This window comes from Moschus berezovskii, chromosome 25, assembly GCF_049115385.1.
Source record: "Moschus berezovskii isolate FMDL1 chromosome 25, NW_MosBer_1.0, whole genome shotgun sequence".
NCBI classification, from domain to species: Eukaryota; Metazoa; Chordata; class Mammalia; order Artiodactyla; family Moschidae; genus Moschus; species Moschus berezovskii.
The window spans coordinates 7,242,731-7,257,286 of NC_142484.1; the positions used below are offsets into that span (position 1 = coordinate 7,242,731).

At 54.2% G+C, this 14,556-nt stretch overlaps 1 protein-coding gene across 1 annotated transcript; it reads left to right on the forward strand.

Moving 5' to 3' along the window:
- The first annotated feature begins 4,143 nt into the window (after window positions 1-4,143).
- On the forward strand, window positions 4,144-12,981 carry RELA (RELA proto-oncogene, NF-kB subunit). The gene is made up of 11 exons (XM_055415522.2): window positions 4,144-4,519; window positions 5,104-5,130; window positions 5,233-5,384; window positions 5,527-5,675; window positions 6,546-6,637; window positions 6,982-7,113; window positions 7,988-8,092; window positions 8,304-8,516; window positions 10,568-10,648; window positions 10,736-10,810; window positions 11,566-12,981. Exons 1-11 carry the CDS (start codon window positions 4,513-4,515, stop codon window positions 12,186-12,188), a joined length of 1,656 nt encoding a protein of 551 aa, XP_055271497.2. The 5' UTR covers window positions 4,144-4,512; the 3' UTR covers window positions 12,189-12,981.
- The last annotated feature ends 1,575 nt before the right edge of the window (window positions 12,982-14,556 follow it).

The window sequence follows — 14,556 nt, forward strand, 5'->3', positions numbered from 1 at the left end:
CCTAAGAACAAAAACTGTAAAAATATACTCTGTATTTAATCACATTATCGGTGGTAGAGTTGGTATCATTACCTCGAGTGTTTTGTCTACAGGATGAGACAGATTGAATGAATAATTGATTGAGAACTGAGATTTTTTATTGTAGTAAAATATACATAATATAAAATTTACCATTTTAACTACTTTTAAGTGTGCCATCCAGTGACACTAAGTATATTCACATTATTTTACCACCGTGACCACCATCCATCTCCAGAATGTTCTTCATTGCCAACATAAACTCTGCATCCATTAAATACTAACACCATATTGCCCCCTGCCCCACTGACCAGCCAGAGAACCATTATTCTACTTCCTGCCCTATGAATGTGACTATTCTAGGTACCTCATATACGTGGAATTGTGCAATATTTGTCCTTTGGTGTCTGCCTTAGGGACTTCCCTACAGCTCAGATGGTAAAGAATCTGCCTGCAATGCTGGAGACCCAGGTTCCATTCCTGGGTCAGGAAGATCCCCTGGAGAAGGAAATGGCAATCAACTCCAGTATTCTTCCCTGGAAAATCCCATGGACAGAGGAGCCTGGTGGGCTACAGTCCATGGGGGTCACAAAGAGTCAGACACAATTAAGTGATTAACACACACACTATGTCACGTAGCCTAATGTCTTCAAGGTTCATCCATGTTGCAGCTATGTCAGAATTTCACTCCCTTTTAAGGCTGAATGAGATATATACACACATACACATATATATACCACGTTTTGTTTATCTGTGTATCTGTCCATTCACAATTAGGTTGCTTCTACCATTTGGCTATTGTAAATAATGCTGCTATGAACACTGGTTTACAAATATCTGATTGAGCTCCTCCTTTTAGTTGTTCTGTGTTATACCCAGAGGTGGAATTGCTGGATCATATAGTAATTCTGTTTAATTTCTTAATAAATACTGTTTTTTATTTTCCACAGCACCTGTACCATTTTACACTCCTATCGATGATGTACAAAGAATCCAATTTCTCCACATTCTCAGCCACAATTGTAGTTTTGTTTTTCTGCTAATAGCCATCCTAATGAGCCATGAAATTAAAAGACGCTTACTCCTTGGAAGGAAAGTTATGACCAGCATATTAAAAAGCAGAGACATTACTTTGGCAACAAAGGTCCGTCTAGTCAAGGCTATGGTTTTTCCAGTGGTCATATGGATGTGAGAGTTGGACTGTGAAGAAAGCTGAGCGCCGAAGAATTGATGCTTTTGAATTTGGTGTTGGAAAAGACTCTTGAGAGTCCCTTGGACTGCAAGGAGATCCAACCAGTCCATCCTAAAGGAGATCAGTCCTGGGTGTTCACTGGAAGGACTGATGCTGAAGCTGAAACTCCAATACTTTGGCCACCTCATATGTAGAGTTGACTCATTGGAAAAGACCCTGATTCTGGGAGGGATTGGGGGCAGGAGAAGAAGGGGACAACAGAGGATGAGATGGCTGGATGGCATCACCGACTTGATGGACATGACTTTGGGTTAACTTCGGGAGTTGATGATGGACAGGGAGGCCTGGCATGCTGCGATTCATGGGGTCGCAAAGAGTCAGACACGACTGAGTGACTGAACTGAACTGAATGAGTATGAAGTGGTATTTCATTGTCACTTTCAGTTGCATTTTCCTGATAGCTATTAGGTTGAGCATCTTTTCATGTGCTTATTAGTCATTTTTTATCTTCTTTGAAGAAATGTCTATTCCAGTTCATTGCCCGTTTTTTTAATTGGGTTGTTTGGGGCTTCCCTGGCGGCTCAGTGGTAAAGGAATCTGCCTGCTACTGCAGGAGACACTGGTTCCATTCCTGATCCGGGAGGATCCTACATGCCTTAGAGCAACTAGGCCCATGTGCCACAATTATTGAGCCTGTGCTCTACAACAAGAGGAGCCACTGCAACGCAAATCCCGTGCACCACACCTGGAGAGTAGCCCCCGCTCTCTGAGACTGGAGAAAAGCCATTGTGCAACGAAGGCCCAGCATAGTCAAAGATAAATAAAATGATTAAAAAAAAACAATAAATTGGGTTGTTTGGTTTTTTGGGTATTGAGTTTTAAGAGTTATTTATATATTGTTGCCAATGATGGAACAATTTGAACTTCAGTAATAATTGTAATGGAATAAAGCACTTCATGCGTGCTCACTTGTGTCTGACTCTTTGCCTGTCTCATGGACCATAACCTGCCAGGTTTCTCTGTCCGTGAAATTTTCCAGGCAAGAATACTGGAGAGGGTTGCCATTTCCTCCTCCAGATTTTCCCCAGGGATTGAACTTGCATTTCCTGCCTTGGAAGGCAGATTCTTTACCACTGCAACACATGGGAATCCCTAAAACACATGAAAAATGTTTAAATCCATGCATTCGTTAAGATATTTTTTAAATGCTTATTAATTAACTTTGGAGGATGTTAAAGAACCAAGGCATTATTTTGAAAACTGATAAACAGAAATTCTATACCCTAATGATCACGATTAGATATATACCCAAGAAAAATTCTGGATATATGTAACAGGAGACATTCACAGGAATGTTCTGAACATCATTGTTTATAATAGCAACAAACTGGAAACCCAAATGGCCACCCTCAGGAGGAATAAATGAAAAAACTGTGATATGTTTGCAGAATAGTACACAGTAGTAAAAAAATGGAATGAACTATGAAACAGATGAATATTAATAATGTTCTGAGTGAAAAATGTAAATAACAAAGGACAACAAATAATACCATACTCTCTTACAGTTCAAAACTAAGCAAAAACAAACATCATTATGCAGGCATGTATATATGAGTAATTTTTTTTCTTAAAATTTTTTTTATTTAGAAAAATCAAAGGAATAGCAAATACAGAATTGTGGATGATGGTACCCTAGACACTGGGATAAGGAGGGGATAAACAGGTGAGGAGCAGGTGGGTAGATATAAGTCCTGATGCTTTTCCATCCAGCTTCTTGAGTTTTGCAGTGGGTGCACTGGAACTCGTATTAATCTGAAAGGTATATCTATCTAAATTTTAAAAGGAGGACCATGCTAGCATCAATAATGATTGTGTGTCATTAACCAAAGATTATAATTAATCCACTCTGTCTTCCTGACGACTGCCTCCTCAGAAAAAGCAAGTAAGTTGCCTTTTCTAATCCGGGGCAGCCACAAGAGAAACCGAAATGAGTGGGAGGGGTGGTAACTGTTTTCACTTTTCTCTTCCTGTTTTTTTTGAGCCTGGGAAAGCAAGTCAGAATTTCCAATCTTTTCCAATTCCCACACGATTCCCTAATTTAGAAGGAACTTAGAGAAAATAAAAAGCCTTCCTGCATCTGGGGAAGACTGCCGCCAGCCGTGGAGCATCCTCACTGTGGGATGAAGAATCCTCCCGGGGGCGGTGTGTGCTCCAGCCCCACCCCCAACCCGCTCGTACTTGCTTGTTCGGGGCTCAGCCTTGGGGGACGATACCCTCGGCGAGGAGTCACAGGACGGTTAATTAGTGGAAATGCTTTGGGAAACTCTTGGACCCCAGCAGAAAGCCCTGGGAGGCAGGCGGGGGGAGGAGGGGCGGGTAAGGGAGTTCAAACGGAACAGAGATGTCAGGCTGCAGAGACAAGCTCCAGCGATTTACCCCTGGGTGACTACCCCTGTCCACCCACTGCCCCCGAGGGCCGGCGGTGTGGATGATCTTAAACCGACGAGCCTGCGGGTACTGCGCGAGCGGACGCGGCGCGGAGCCTCTGATCACGCTAACGTGCAGCAGGTTCCGCGAAGGCCACGATCCGAGTACTGCCAGGTGGAGAGGTCCAGGTCACTTCTCTTTTTCCTCGTTGCATCCAGACTGGGGTGGACGGGAAATTAAAAAGTGCTTATGCGGCAATAACCATCAAGAAGCACTTTTATTGACTAGGAAACCGTGAAGAGTTGAGCCACCTGGCCTTTGCGGGCGAAACAGGCCGGAGCCTTTCCCTGCGCGGGGCGGGCGTCGAAGCCCGGCAGCGCTAGCTTGGCTCCAGACCGGCTCGGGGTGACATCACCAAACTCCTCCGATCGGCGGGAGGTGGCCCCCGAAATCCCCTAAAAACAAAGTGAGTAATCGCAGGCCCCGCCCTCCAGGCGGGGCCCAGACTCGGGAGCGAGCCGAGCTGCCCCGCCAGCCCCGGGAGCGGCCTCCAGGCGAGCTGCCTGTCGGTGCCCCGCGCGTTGCGCACTAGCTCCGGGTCGCCGGCAGCGGCGGCGCAAGCAGCCTGTCCACCCTGCGCGCGGCCTGTCCGTCCTCCGCGCGGCGCGCCTTCGCCCCCGAACCTCTCTCGGTGGCGGCGGCGCCCACGGCGGCGACGAGGGCGACGGAGACGCAGCGCGCAGGCGCGGTCGGATTCCCGGCAGTGACGCGGCGGCGGGCGCGCGCGGCGCATTTCCGCCTCTGGCGAATGGCTCGACAGTAGCGCGCGCCGCGGGCCCAGCTGCGACCCCGGCCCCGCCCCCGGGACCCCGGCCATGGACGGTGAGGGCGCCCCTTGACCCCGCGGGATGGCGGCCCTGGGGCCGCGGGGATCGCGGCGGGAGGCCCCTTGCCGCCTTCCGACCCTTCCGATGGGCGCTGCGCAGGGAGCGGCCGGCCGGATGGTGGCGCGGGGCGGGGCGGGCATCGGGGGGTCTGACTCAGTTTCCCCCTGGGTGTGGGGTGTTGGGGGGGAGCGTTGACTCAGTTTCCCCCCGGGACCCGGGAGAGGGGGCGTGGGGAGTTCCAACTTAGTTTCCTTGTTAGGGGAGAATGTATCTGACTCAGTTTCCTCTCGGGATGGAGGGGGGTGTCCTCCCTTAGTGTTAACTTAAGAAAATAGAAAATGCCGTGACTCAGTTTCCCCTGGTGGAGGGAGGCCGCCATCCCTGGTTTCCCTCAGGAAAAGGGTGCTTCTGGCTCCTGTACCCAAGCCCCTAGTTTCCCTGAAGGTTCCAGGTAGCAGGCCCTGACTGAGTGTCCCCGAGAAGGAGCCTGGTTCCCTCTCCACACTGCGGGAAAGCAGGCCTTGCCTGGTGAGGACAGGATGTGGGCTCCTGCTGACCCTTGTCTCCCTCTCCTTTCAGACCTCTTCCCCCTCATCTTCCCCGCAGGTAAGTGGACCAGCCTTTCTCAGTGGGTCGGGAAGAGCTCCCCAGGGTCAGGGGCGATGGGGTCAGCCGGCTGATGGGGGCTGGCCCACATGTCCCCTGCAGAGCCTGCGCAGGCCTCTGGCCCCTATGTGGAGATCATCGAGCAGCCCAAGCAGCGGGGCATGCGCTTCCGCTACAAGTGCGAAGGCCGCTCAGCTGGCAGCATCCCTGGTGAGAGGAGCACGGATACCACCAAGACCCACCCCACCATCAAGGTCAGTAGAGCCCCAGAGTGGGGGACCCAGAGTCAGTGGGGCTGGGACTTGCTTTCAGCCCCCACCCCCCATCCCCAATTCTGTGTCTGGGAGTTGGGTCTGGAATTCCAGCCCTCTAGGGTGCTCTCTGTACTTTGGACAGATCAATGGCTACACAGGGCCAGGAACAGTCCGCATCTCCCTGGTCACCAAGGACCCCCCTCACCGGCCTCACCCCCACGAGCTTGTGGGGAAAGACTGCCGGGATGGCTTCTATGAGGCTGAGCTCTGCCCCGACCGCTGCATCCACAGGTGAGCTACTTAGGGGTGGCAGGGGATGGTAGAAGGTGGTGATGAGATGGGAATCGGAGAAGCAGGCAGTTGTATTGCTGTTACAATGTTAATCGTTTCTGGACAGAGGGCAGAATTCCTCACTGCTTGCTCCCTCCCCAGCTTTGCAAGCTGATTCTTTCGTTTTGAAATTGTCTGTCTCCTCTCTCCAGTGGATAGGAGGAGCTCCATGTGAGCTCTGTGGCAAAGGCGTGGGTCCCTAATCACCTCTGAACCCCTAACCCTGTGGCAGGAGTGTCACATCTCTTATAGTCAGAATGAAAGCCAGTGAACCAACGGTCTCCCCTGAAGCTTATGTACTGGTTGACAGAGGCAGACCATAAATAAATGTACAAATAACTGAACAAGATACTGTTAGAAAGTCGTCATTTCAGTGATGAAAATGAAGCAGTAATAGGTTGGAAGAATAGCCTGAGATGGGGGAGGTGAAGGAGCTGGTCCCATTCCTTTGGACTGGGAGGTCAGAAAGGCTTCTTGAAAGTAAGAGCTAAATGTGAGAAAGTAGAGAAGCACTGAAGGAACATGCCCAGCAGAAGGCTTTGAAGTGCGAATGAGTGTCATGTCTTTGGAGAGGGTAAAAGAAAGCCCTGGGGCAGAGGGTAGGGAGCTGGCAGGGACTGTGGCTGGGGCCAAGCGGCAGGGCACAGGGCCTTGTCAGCCAAAGTAAGGAGTGGCTTTCAGCGTGGCACAGTTGGGTGGGGTGGCATTCAAGGGGCTTAAGAATTGAGTGATCACCTGGTGAGTGGGTGGGGGATAAGGGGCAGAGTGGGCAAGGCAGGAAGGCCCAGGCTCTGCTGGAGACAGTGGAGCTTATGCCTGGGGGGGCCTCAGCTTTCAGAACCTGGGGATCCAGTGTGTAAAGAAGCGGGACCTGGAGCAGGCCATCAGCCAGCGCATCCAGACCAACAACAACCCCTTCCAAGGTGAGGGCGGCGACGGCGGAGGCCTGGGCCTGCCTGGAGCACCTCCAGCTATTGTACGCTTCTGAGGCCACCTTCCCCTCACGTGTCCCTCACTGGCCAAGATGCGGTGCCCGTTCAGTACATTTTACCATTGGAGAAACAGACCGGGAGCAGGAACATAGGGGACAGGACATCCAGGGTCACAGGTGGAGTCAGTGATGGGTCTAGAACCTTCCCACCGCCCTCCTCTAGGACTCCTGCTATTTCACACATCTTCCAACAGCCCTCCAGCTCAGAGCTACCCGCATACCCCGCTCCCTCCCAGCCCCATCCCCGGCTCTCCTGACCATCGGTTTTTCTGACAGTTCCCATAGAAGAGCAGCGCGGGGACTACGACCTGAATGCCGTCCGGCTCTGCTTCCAGGTGACAGTGCGGGACCCGGCAGGCAGGCCCCTCCGCCTGGCGCCTGTCCTCTCTCACCCCATCTTTGACAACCGTGAGTGGTCAGGGAGCCGCAGGGAGGGGAGGGGGGTGGGCCTGTGAGGAGGAAGGGAGAGGTGGGGAGGGGTGACCTGCAAGAGTCGCTCTGACTTCTTCCAGTCATCCAGCTTATCCGTCATCCCCTCTGTGCCCAGCGCTGTGCTGACCAAAAAGATGAGGCAGAGGAGACGCAGAGCTGCCCTTGAGGTGCAGCGTCCCGGCTGGCAGGGAGTCGGATGGGAGATAGGCATTTCCAGCCCATGACGAGAGGGTGGTGTGCCCAGGACCATACTGATGACTCCAGGAAATGAACTTCCAGGAACAAGATAATGTTAGAAACTGAGAATTCAATGAGGAAAGCTCACAGGAAGTTTACAGATGGATTGGGCTGACATTGGTCAACTGCAGTTTTAAAGTAGCCAGTAGGATACGTGAAATTAAGAAGGCTTTGGAGCCCCAAGGCCGGAAAACCAGGATGAACCAGTGTGTGGGGAGGTGCGGGGCTCAGGAGGGAGGGATTCATTGCAAAGGTGGGTATGAATGGGTCTTGAATACTGCCTGGGTCAGGTGGAGAAACAGCAGTTGTGATCGCTTTGGTTCTTATAGGACTGTATGCTTCGTGAGGGCAGAGATGTTTACCTTTTATGTGTGGTTATGTTCTTCAGGCCTAGAGCAGAGCTGGGCATGGAGTAGGTGCTGGTAGATAAAGAGTTGCTGAATTGGTTGGTGTGAGGAGCCAATGGGAATGGTTGAACCTTGGCTGCAGAGGTGTAGTCAGCAAACTCGGGACAACCTTGACCCTGGGCTGTGCAGGAGCCTTCTTTTCCTGCAGGTCAGCCCAGGAGACCGCCGGTGGTTCAGAGCTTCCTTCCTTATTCCCACACCCTCAGGCGCCCCCAACACCGCCGAGCTCAAGATCTGCCGGGTGAATCGGAACTCTGGGAGCTGCCTTGGTGGGGACGAGATCTTCCTGCTGTGTGACAAGGTGCAGAAAGGTACACAGCCGGAAGGAGGGCTGGACCCAGGAGCAGGAGGCGAGGGGCAAGGCTGAGCAGACACACTAAGTGTTAGGGAGCTGGTTTAAGCACTGTCCCCAACTCCTTGGGGACAGCACAGCCATGCATCTCTAGAGGAAAGTATCAGCAATTGCAGGGGGTGGCGGGCCGGGGGAGCTGAGCACCCACGCAGCCGCCCTGTCTCCTGCAGAGGACATCGAGGTGTATTTCACGGGACCGGGCTGGGAGGCCCGAGGCTCCTTTTCACAAGCTGACGTGCACCGGCAAGTGGCCATTGTGTTCCGGACGCCGCCCTACGCGGACCCCGGCCTGCAGGCCCCCGTGCGCGTCTCCATGCAGCTGCGGCGGCCTTCCGATCGGGAGCTCAGCGAGCCCATGGAGTTCCAGTACTTGCCAGACACAGGTACCCAGCTGGGCAGGGCAGCAGCAGGGCTGTGGGCTCCAGCCAGTGGGAGTGAGGCCGTGCTGGCTGCCACAGCTATAGGTGAAGGTCAGAAGCTGGGGCTGGGCAAAATTTTCCATAATAATCAGGTTCTTCTCACCTCATTTAATGATGCCCAAGACTTACTGAGCTCTTGTGATATGTGTAGCCCTGTTCCAGGTATATCGCTGAATTACCTGATTTTATTCTCTCATGAACCTTTTGAGGTGGGAGATAGCATCTGACTTGCCTGAAGTCACATAGCTAGTGAGTTATAGACCCAGACCTCATTTGAACCCAGGCCGTCTGGCTCCAGGGACCTGTTGCCGCACCGTATCTGTACTTATCACCACCACACAGCCATGGTGTGGTCAGGGCTTTCAGGCATCTGCTCAAATGGGAACAGCCAAAGTGATCCTTTATCTGAAGGCTGTCATCCAGCCTGAAAGTGTGTCCTGCCCTGGGACCTGTCCAACAGTCTGGAAAACAAGGCCTGAAACGGCCATCAGTTCATTCCACCAGATGAGGACTGAGTGTCCACTTGTCACTAGGCTATTCTCAATACAAAGATGAATAGGACACGTTCTCTGCCCTTTGGGAGCTCGATCACATGAGGAAGACACACATGCAAAACAGCCTTACGTCACAGAATGACACGCGCAACAGCAAGGTGTGTGCAGAATACTGTGGGAGCTGGAAGCGGCTGCGTGGAGGGGATAGCATTTAGGTTGGAGAAAGACCGGAAGCGCATTCTCTAGGTGGGTGGAGCGGAAGGGCAGGGAGAGGGCACAGCACGTTTGGGGACAGCTTTGTGGCAGGAGTTCACGTCGTCAGGCGGTGAGCAGGCCCCGGCAGAAGGGCCTTGAAGGTTGGACTTGTGTTCATCTGGGGTCACATCCTAAGGCCTCGGGAGCCACCAAAGGTTTCTGAACAGAGAAGTGACGTGAGCAGGTCTGGAAGCAGCGTGCAGAGGATCTGAGAAGGGGGACACGAGGTGGGGAGGTTTTGGAAGATGTTCCAGGAGAGAAGGTGCTGTGTGAACCTCACAGACGCAACGCACAAGACCGTCTCACCCACCGCCGGCCTCCTCCGAGACCAAGCCCCATGGCCCTTTGTGTCCTCCTGGGGACCGGTGCTGTAGCTGTTGCCTCCGCTCGGAATGCAGAGCTTCACATGGTGGGCTCACGCCAGTGCTCCCGGGACCCCTAAACTGGATCCCTTGACCTTACTTCTGGTGCTGTTGCACCGCCCTGGGCCGCCTCCTCAGAGCGCCTGTCACTTGTGCCAGTGCCCCTCTGTCACTTGGATGGCCCAGCTTTGGGGACAGAAGCCTTGTCTGCTCACTCAGGGCCACACCTCCAGTGGCTCGAATGGAGCCTGGCACGCAGGTGCTTGGTGAACGGGCATCTAGAGGATGAGTGGTGGCGAGTGAGAAGGAGGAAGCTGCTGAGGATGTGTGCAGGGTCTGGGAACAGGGCAAAAGAGGTCGGGCGGGAACACCGGAGGGAAAAGAACCAGGATCAGGTGTCGGAGGTGAGACGGTGAGGTTGGCTTTGGGCTCTTGACGTTGAGTGCTCTGGGCTTATCCAAGTGCTGCAGTAGTTAGAGTGCAAAAAGCTCCAGACTAAACTCGGAAACCATCAGGGAGAAGGTTAAGAGTCTGTTGAAGTCTTAAGCCAGCCTGTCATACCCGGGAGAGCAGAGAGCGCAGCACCAGGCCTGGTCAGGGCTGGACGGGAGCAGGGACGTCAGCAGTGCAGGTGAGAGAAGCCTGAGGTGGGACCCTGCGATGGCTCCTGGGGTCACCTGTGTGGCCTTTGGAGGGCAGACTCAACTAATGGAGGTCTCAAAAAAGTCATGGCATTCTTATAATTGTGGAGAGTCACAGAGTTGTGCAGCGCTACTCATTGGCTGAGGTTTAGAGAAAGGGTCTTAGAAAAGTTTGTCCTCTCGCCTACCTCCCAAGGGTCCTTTGGGAGCTTTGGGGGTCCACTGGTACAAGCAGGACCCACTTCCCTCCGTTACTTTCCCAGATGATCGTCACCGGATTGAGGAGAAGCGCAAAAGGACATACGAGACCTTCAAGAGCATCATGAAAAAGAGCCCTTTCAATGGTAAGAGGGGGCGGTGGGAGAATCAGAGAGCAGTGGGTGGGGAGGGGACCCTAGACACCAAGAACTGACCCAGCCTTCACCCCACAGGGCCCACCGACCCCCGGCCTCCGACACGGCGCATCGCTGTGCCTAACCGTGGCTCAGCCTCCATCCCCAAGCCAGGTGAGGATTTCCTTAAGGTCATTACACCGGAACTGTAGGCTCAAATCTGTTCCGCCCATAGTTTCGACACCTCTTGGAGGGAGTCGAGCAGTCTCACCAGCAGGAGTCTGAAGCCTGCTCTCTGTTGGGCTCCTGTTTCTCAGGGCCTGAGCCTTGGTGGCCTAAAATCAGAGCCAGCTGGGAAGCAGTGAAGATGCTGATTCCCGGGCCCCTTACAGACCTGGGGAATCAGAGGCTTGGGAGGTATGTCCCAGGAACCAGCACCCTCCTGGGGATGAGAACCTCTGTGGTGTCGGTTAAACCCACATTGGATGCCTTGAGATGCAGAAGTTTCAAAAATGCAGTCTCTGCTCTCAGCTCTCCACTGAAGTGGGGCAACCAAAAGGTCACCTCTGAAGTAGCAAAACAGCAAACTAATCTATGTGCTGCTGTGTGTCTCCAAGAAGAAGGAAGAGGCACTGCTCCCTGCCAGCTGCTCGGGCACAAGGTTGTGCCCGCTCTGAAAGCATCCCTTCCTCTAAAGGCTGTGAGAGCTCTGTGGGCCGGGGTAGACAGGCAGGGCTCCACCGAGGTGAGCCTGGAACTGGGCCCTACAGGGGAGGCCAGATTGGGTAAGAGGAGGGAGTAGGGTGCTGGTGGTGACACCCCAGGGAAGGGCTGAGCCTCAGCACTCTAGGCAGCGGCGGGGGCACAGAGGATGGGGGGGTGCCTCCAAGCCTTTCTCTGACCCCTGCCTCTCCGTTTCTCTTCTCCAGCTCCCCAGCCCTATTCCTTTACGCCATCTCTCAGCACCATCAACTTTGAGGAGTTTTCCCCCATGGTCTTTCCTTCTGGGCAGATCCCAAGCCAGACCTCGGCCTTGGCACCAGCCCCCACCCCGGTCCTGACCCAGACCCCAGTCCTGGCCCCTGCCCCAGCCCCAGCCCCAGGCATGGCATCAACCCTGGCCCAGGCCCTAGCCCCAGGCCTGGCTCAGGCTGTGACCGCGCCTGCCCCCAAGGCCAACCAGACTGGGGAAGGGACGCTGACCGAGGCCCTGCTGCAGCTTCAGTTTGATACTGATGAAGACCTGGGGGCTCTGCTTGGCAACAACACTGACCCTGCCGTGTTCACAGACCTGGCATCTGTCGACAACTCTGAGTTTCAGCAGTTGCTGAACCAGGGTGCACCCATGGGCCCCCACACAGCTGAGCCCATGCTGATGGAGTACCCTGAGGCTATAACTCGCCTGGTGACAGGGTCCCAGAGGCCCCCTGACCCAGCTCCCACTCCCCTGGGGCCCCCTGGGCTCACCAATGGCCTCCTCTCGGGGGATGAAGACTTCTCCTCTATCGCGGACGTGGACTTCTCAGCCCTTCTGAGTCAGATCAGCTCCTAAAGGGGTGATACCCGCCCTGCCCAGAGCAGTGGGTTAGCAAGGGATGGAAGCCCTCCCAAAGCACACACTTATGGATTCTGGGAGGGTGTGCTCCAGTTGCCCCCAGCTTCTTTGGGTGATGTCTTCCTGGGGGGGGTTCATTTTATTCTTTTATTGGCAGTATCTCTCTCTCTCTCTTTTTGGAGGTGCTTAAGCAGAAGCATTAACTTCTCTGGAAAGGGGAGAGCTGGGAAGACTCAGACTCTTCAATCCCTTATCCTGATATTCGGCTCCAGGCTCTACAGAAAATTCTGGGGTCCCCCAACCCTACCCTCCAGCTTCTAGTACTCTCCTAGAGAGATGGGTAGGCTGGAGCTATGGCCTTGGAGGCCACAAAGCCTTATTACAAGTGTCTTCCTCAAATCGTAGATTCATTTATACCTTGAGGCAAAATAATGCCCCTGTTACCCACCCCTCTCTGGTGCTGGCATTCTTTGTGCCTAACTACCAGCCTTTGGGGACCTGGCCTTCTCAGCCTGGAGAGGTCTCTGCCAGCTCTTCCCTTGCTGGGCTGTGGTTGAAAAGGAATGGTGGGGCAGTATTGGCCTTCTCCAGGATCCAGGGAGGTTCTCTTTGAGACTGCTCTGTTCCTCCTTTTCTCAAGTGCCTTAATGGTAGGGCGAGCTGTTCAGAGTCAGGGGAGAGCAGGCTGGCTGCTCTCCAGTCAAGAGGCTCAGTTTTTACTGAAAAATCAAAGCATTTATAGACTTGCTTTTTCTACTCTAAACTAATAAATTTGTTGCCATGCTGGCTAGAGATTTGTCTTCTTTGAGCACACTCTTTGCTGGTCATTTCAGGCTGGATGTTGGTGATACAGAATTGGAGGCACACATTTGCTGGAGGAATACATTGCCACTGGGGAGCTTGCAGTCCACAGACATCCGTGGAAACTCCTAGCTACCAGCCAGTGAATGAAAGCAGGTGGCTGTGGGGGGGCGAGGGGAAGTCCTAGCCTAGCGAGAGCCCAGTTGGACCCAGTTGTGGGGATGGAGCGTTTTTTCAGGAAGGGCTTCACAGAGGCCACGCTAGCGTCAGGTCTATACATCAGCAGAGGGGCTAGCCAGCATTTATAGGTAAGCGGGGTAAGAGACGATGTTGGAAAGATTCGATGGGCCAGTATGTAAAAGATGAAAAGGCTCAGCTAAGAGGTTTGGATTTCATCTCAAGTGGGTGGGGAGGGAGGTGCCAGATGAAGGTCTGTCCTTTCATACCCTGCCCTGGGAAGACCAAGGAAATCTTAAATCCAAGGCCGCCTCCTCTCCACCACCGCGCACGGCCGAGGAGTCCTGAACAAAAACCAAGCCACGGCCCAAGGGCTAGAGCCAGACATACTTCCGTTTCGTCCCGACGCACGCGCAGTAAAGCAGAGTCAGGCCTAGATAGCGGGGACCTGCCTTCCCGAGTGCGCATGCGCACAGATAGCTTTCTACAACTGGGAGGCCAGGCAGTGGGCTTCGCGAAAAACCCATCCTGAGGCCGATGGCGTCGCAGGGTTGCGGGAGGGTGAAGGCAGAAGCACCCAGGTATCAGTGAGACCTTGCTGCAAATCTGACGAGTCCCCTGGGAACACAGGAGGCCCAGGGCGCAGGTTCCGATGGCGTCTACGAGAAAAGATGCCAGCTGGCGGCGGAATGCTGGGGAAGCGGGAAGCATCTCGCGACTCGGGCTGCGCTCGGCGTCTCTGCCGGGGGGCGGGGTCTGAAGCAGGTGGGCCACCCTGGGGCCTGGCCAAGCGGTACTTACGCCCGAGGGGCGGGACCCGAGGAGCCTGGCGGGCGAGCCCGCCGGGAGTGCGTGCGGAGGTGAGGTTTGCAGCTGCTGCGCTGCGGGCGGGGCCAGGGCGAGCGCCGGGAAGGACCGGGCGGGGTGGGAAGACTCACCGGAGGATACTGATGGCCGAAACTGCCCGCAGTGTCGCCAACCTGAGGCCCGGAGGGAATTAGTGAGTTCGGGTCCTCCACCTCAGGCTGTGCCTCGCTCTTATCGGCTTCCCCAGTGTCCTGAAGTGACCTCCCGTGCTTCCCCGAAAGCCCGCTCCTGGCCCTTCCCACACTCCCTGAGTGACCTCATCATGCCCATGGCTCACCAGTCCCAGATCTTTGTCTCCAGCTCAGACTTGTCTCTCCTGTGCGCCCGCCCTCTGGACATCTCACCCTCACATCCCTCAGGTCTTTCAAAATCTCGGTGTTCCAAGGGAGCCTAGCCATCCCCGGCCTGCCCTTTCCCCTCAGTCATGGCCTTACCAGCCTCCAGGGCTCCAGTCAGAAACCTGGCCACCACCGTGGATTCTGCACCTTCTCCCCTAGCAACTCGAGTTCACTTCCTCACT

What these genes read in the sequence shown, in the direction of transcription:
- RELA (XM_055415522.2), top strand. An exon ending in AGACCCACCCCACCATCAAG is followed by an intron (nt 5,385 to 5,526) that starts GTCAGTAGAGCC and finishes TACTTTGGACAG; the next exon opens with ATCAATGGCTACACAGGGCC. An exon ending in CAACAACAACCCCTTCCAAG is followed by an intron (nt 6,638 to 6,981) that starts GTGAGGGCGGCG and finishes TTTTTCTGACAG; the next exon opens with TTCCCATAGAAGAGCAGCGC.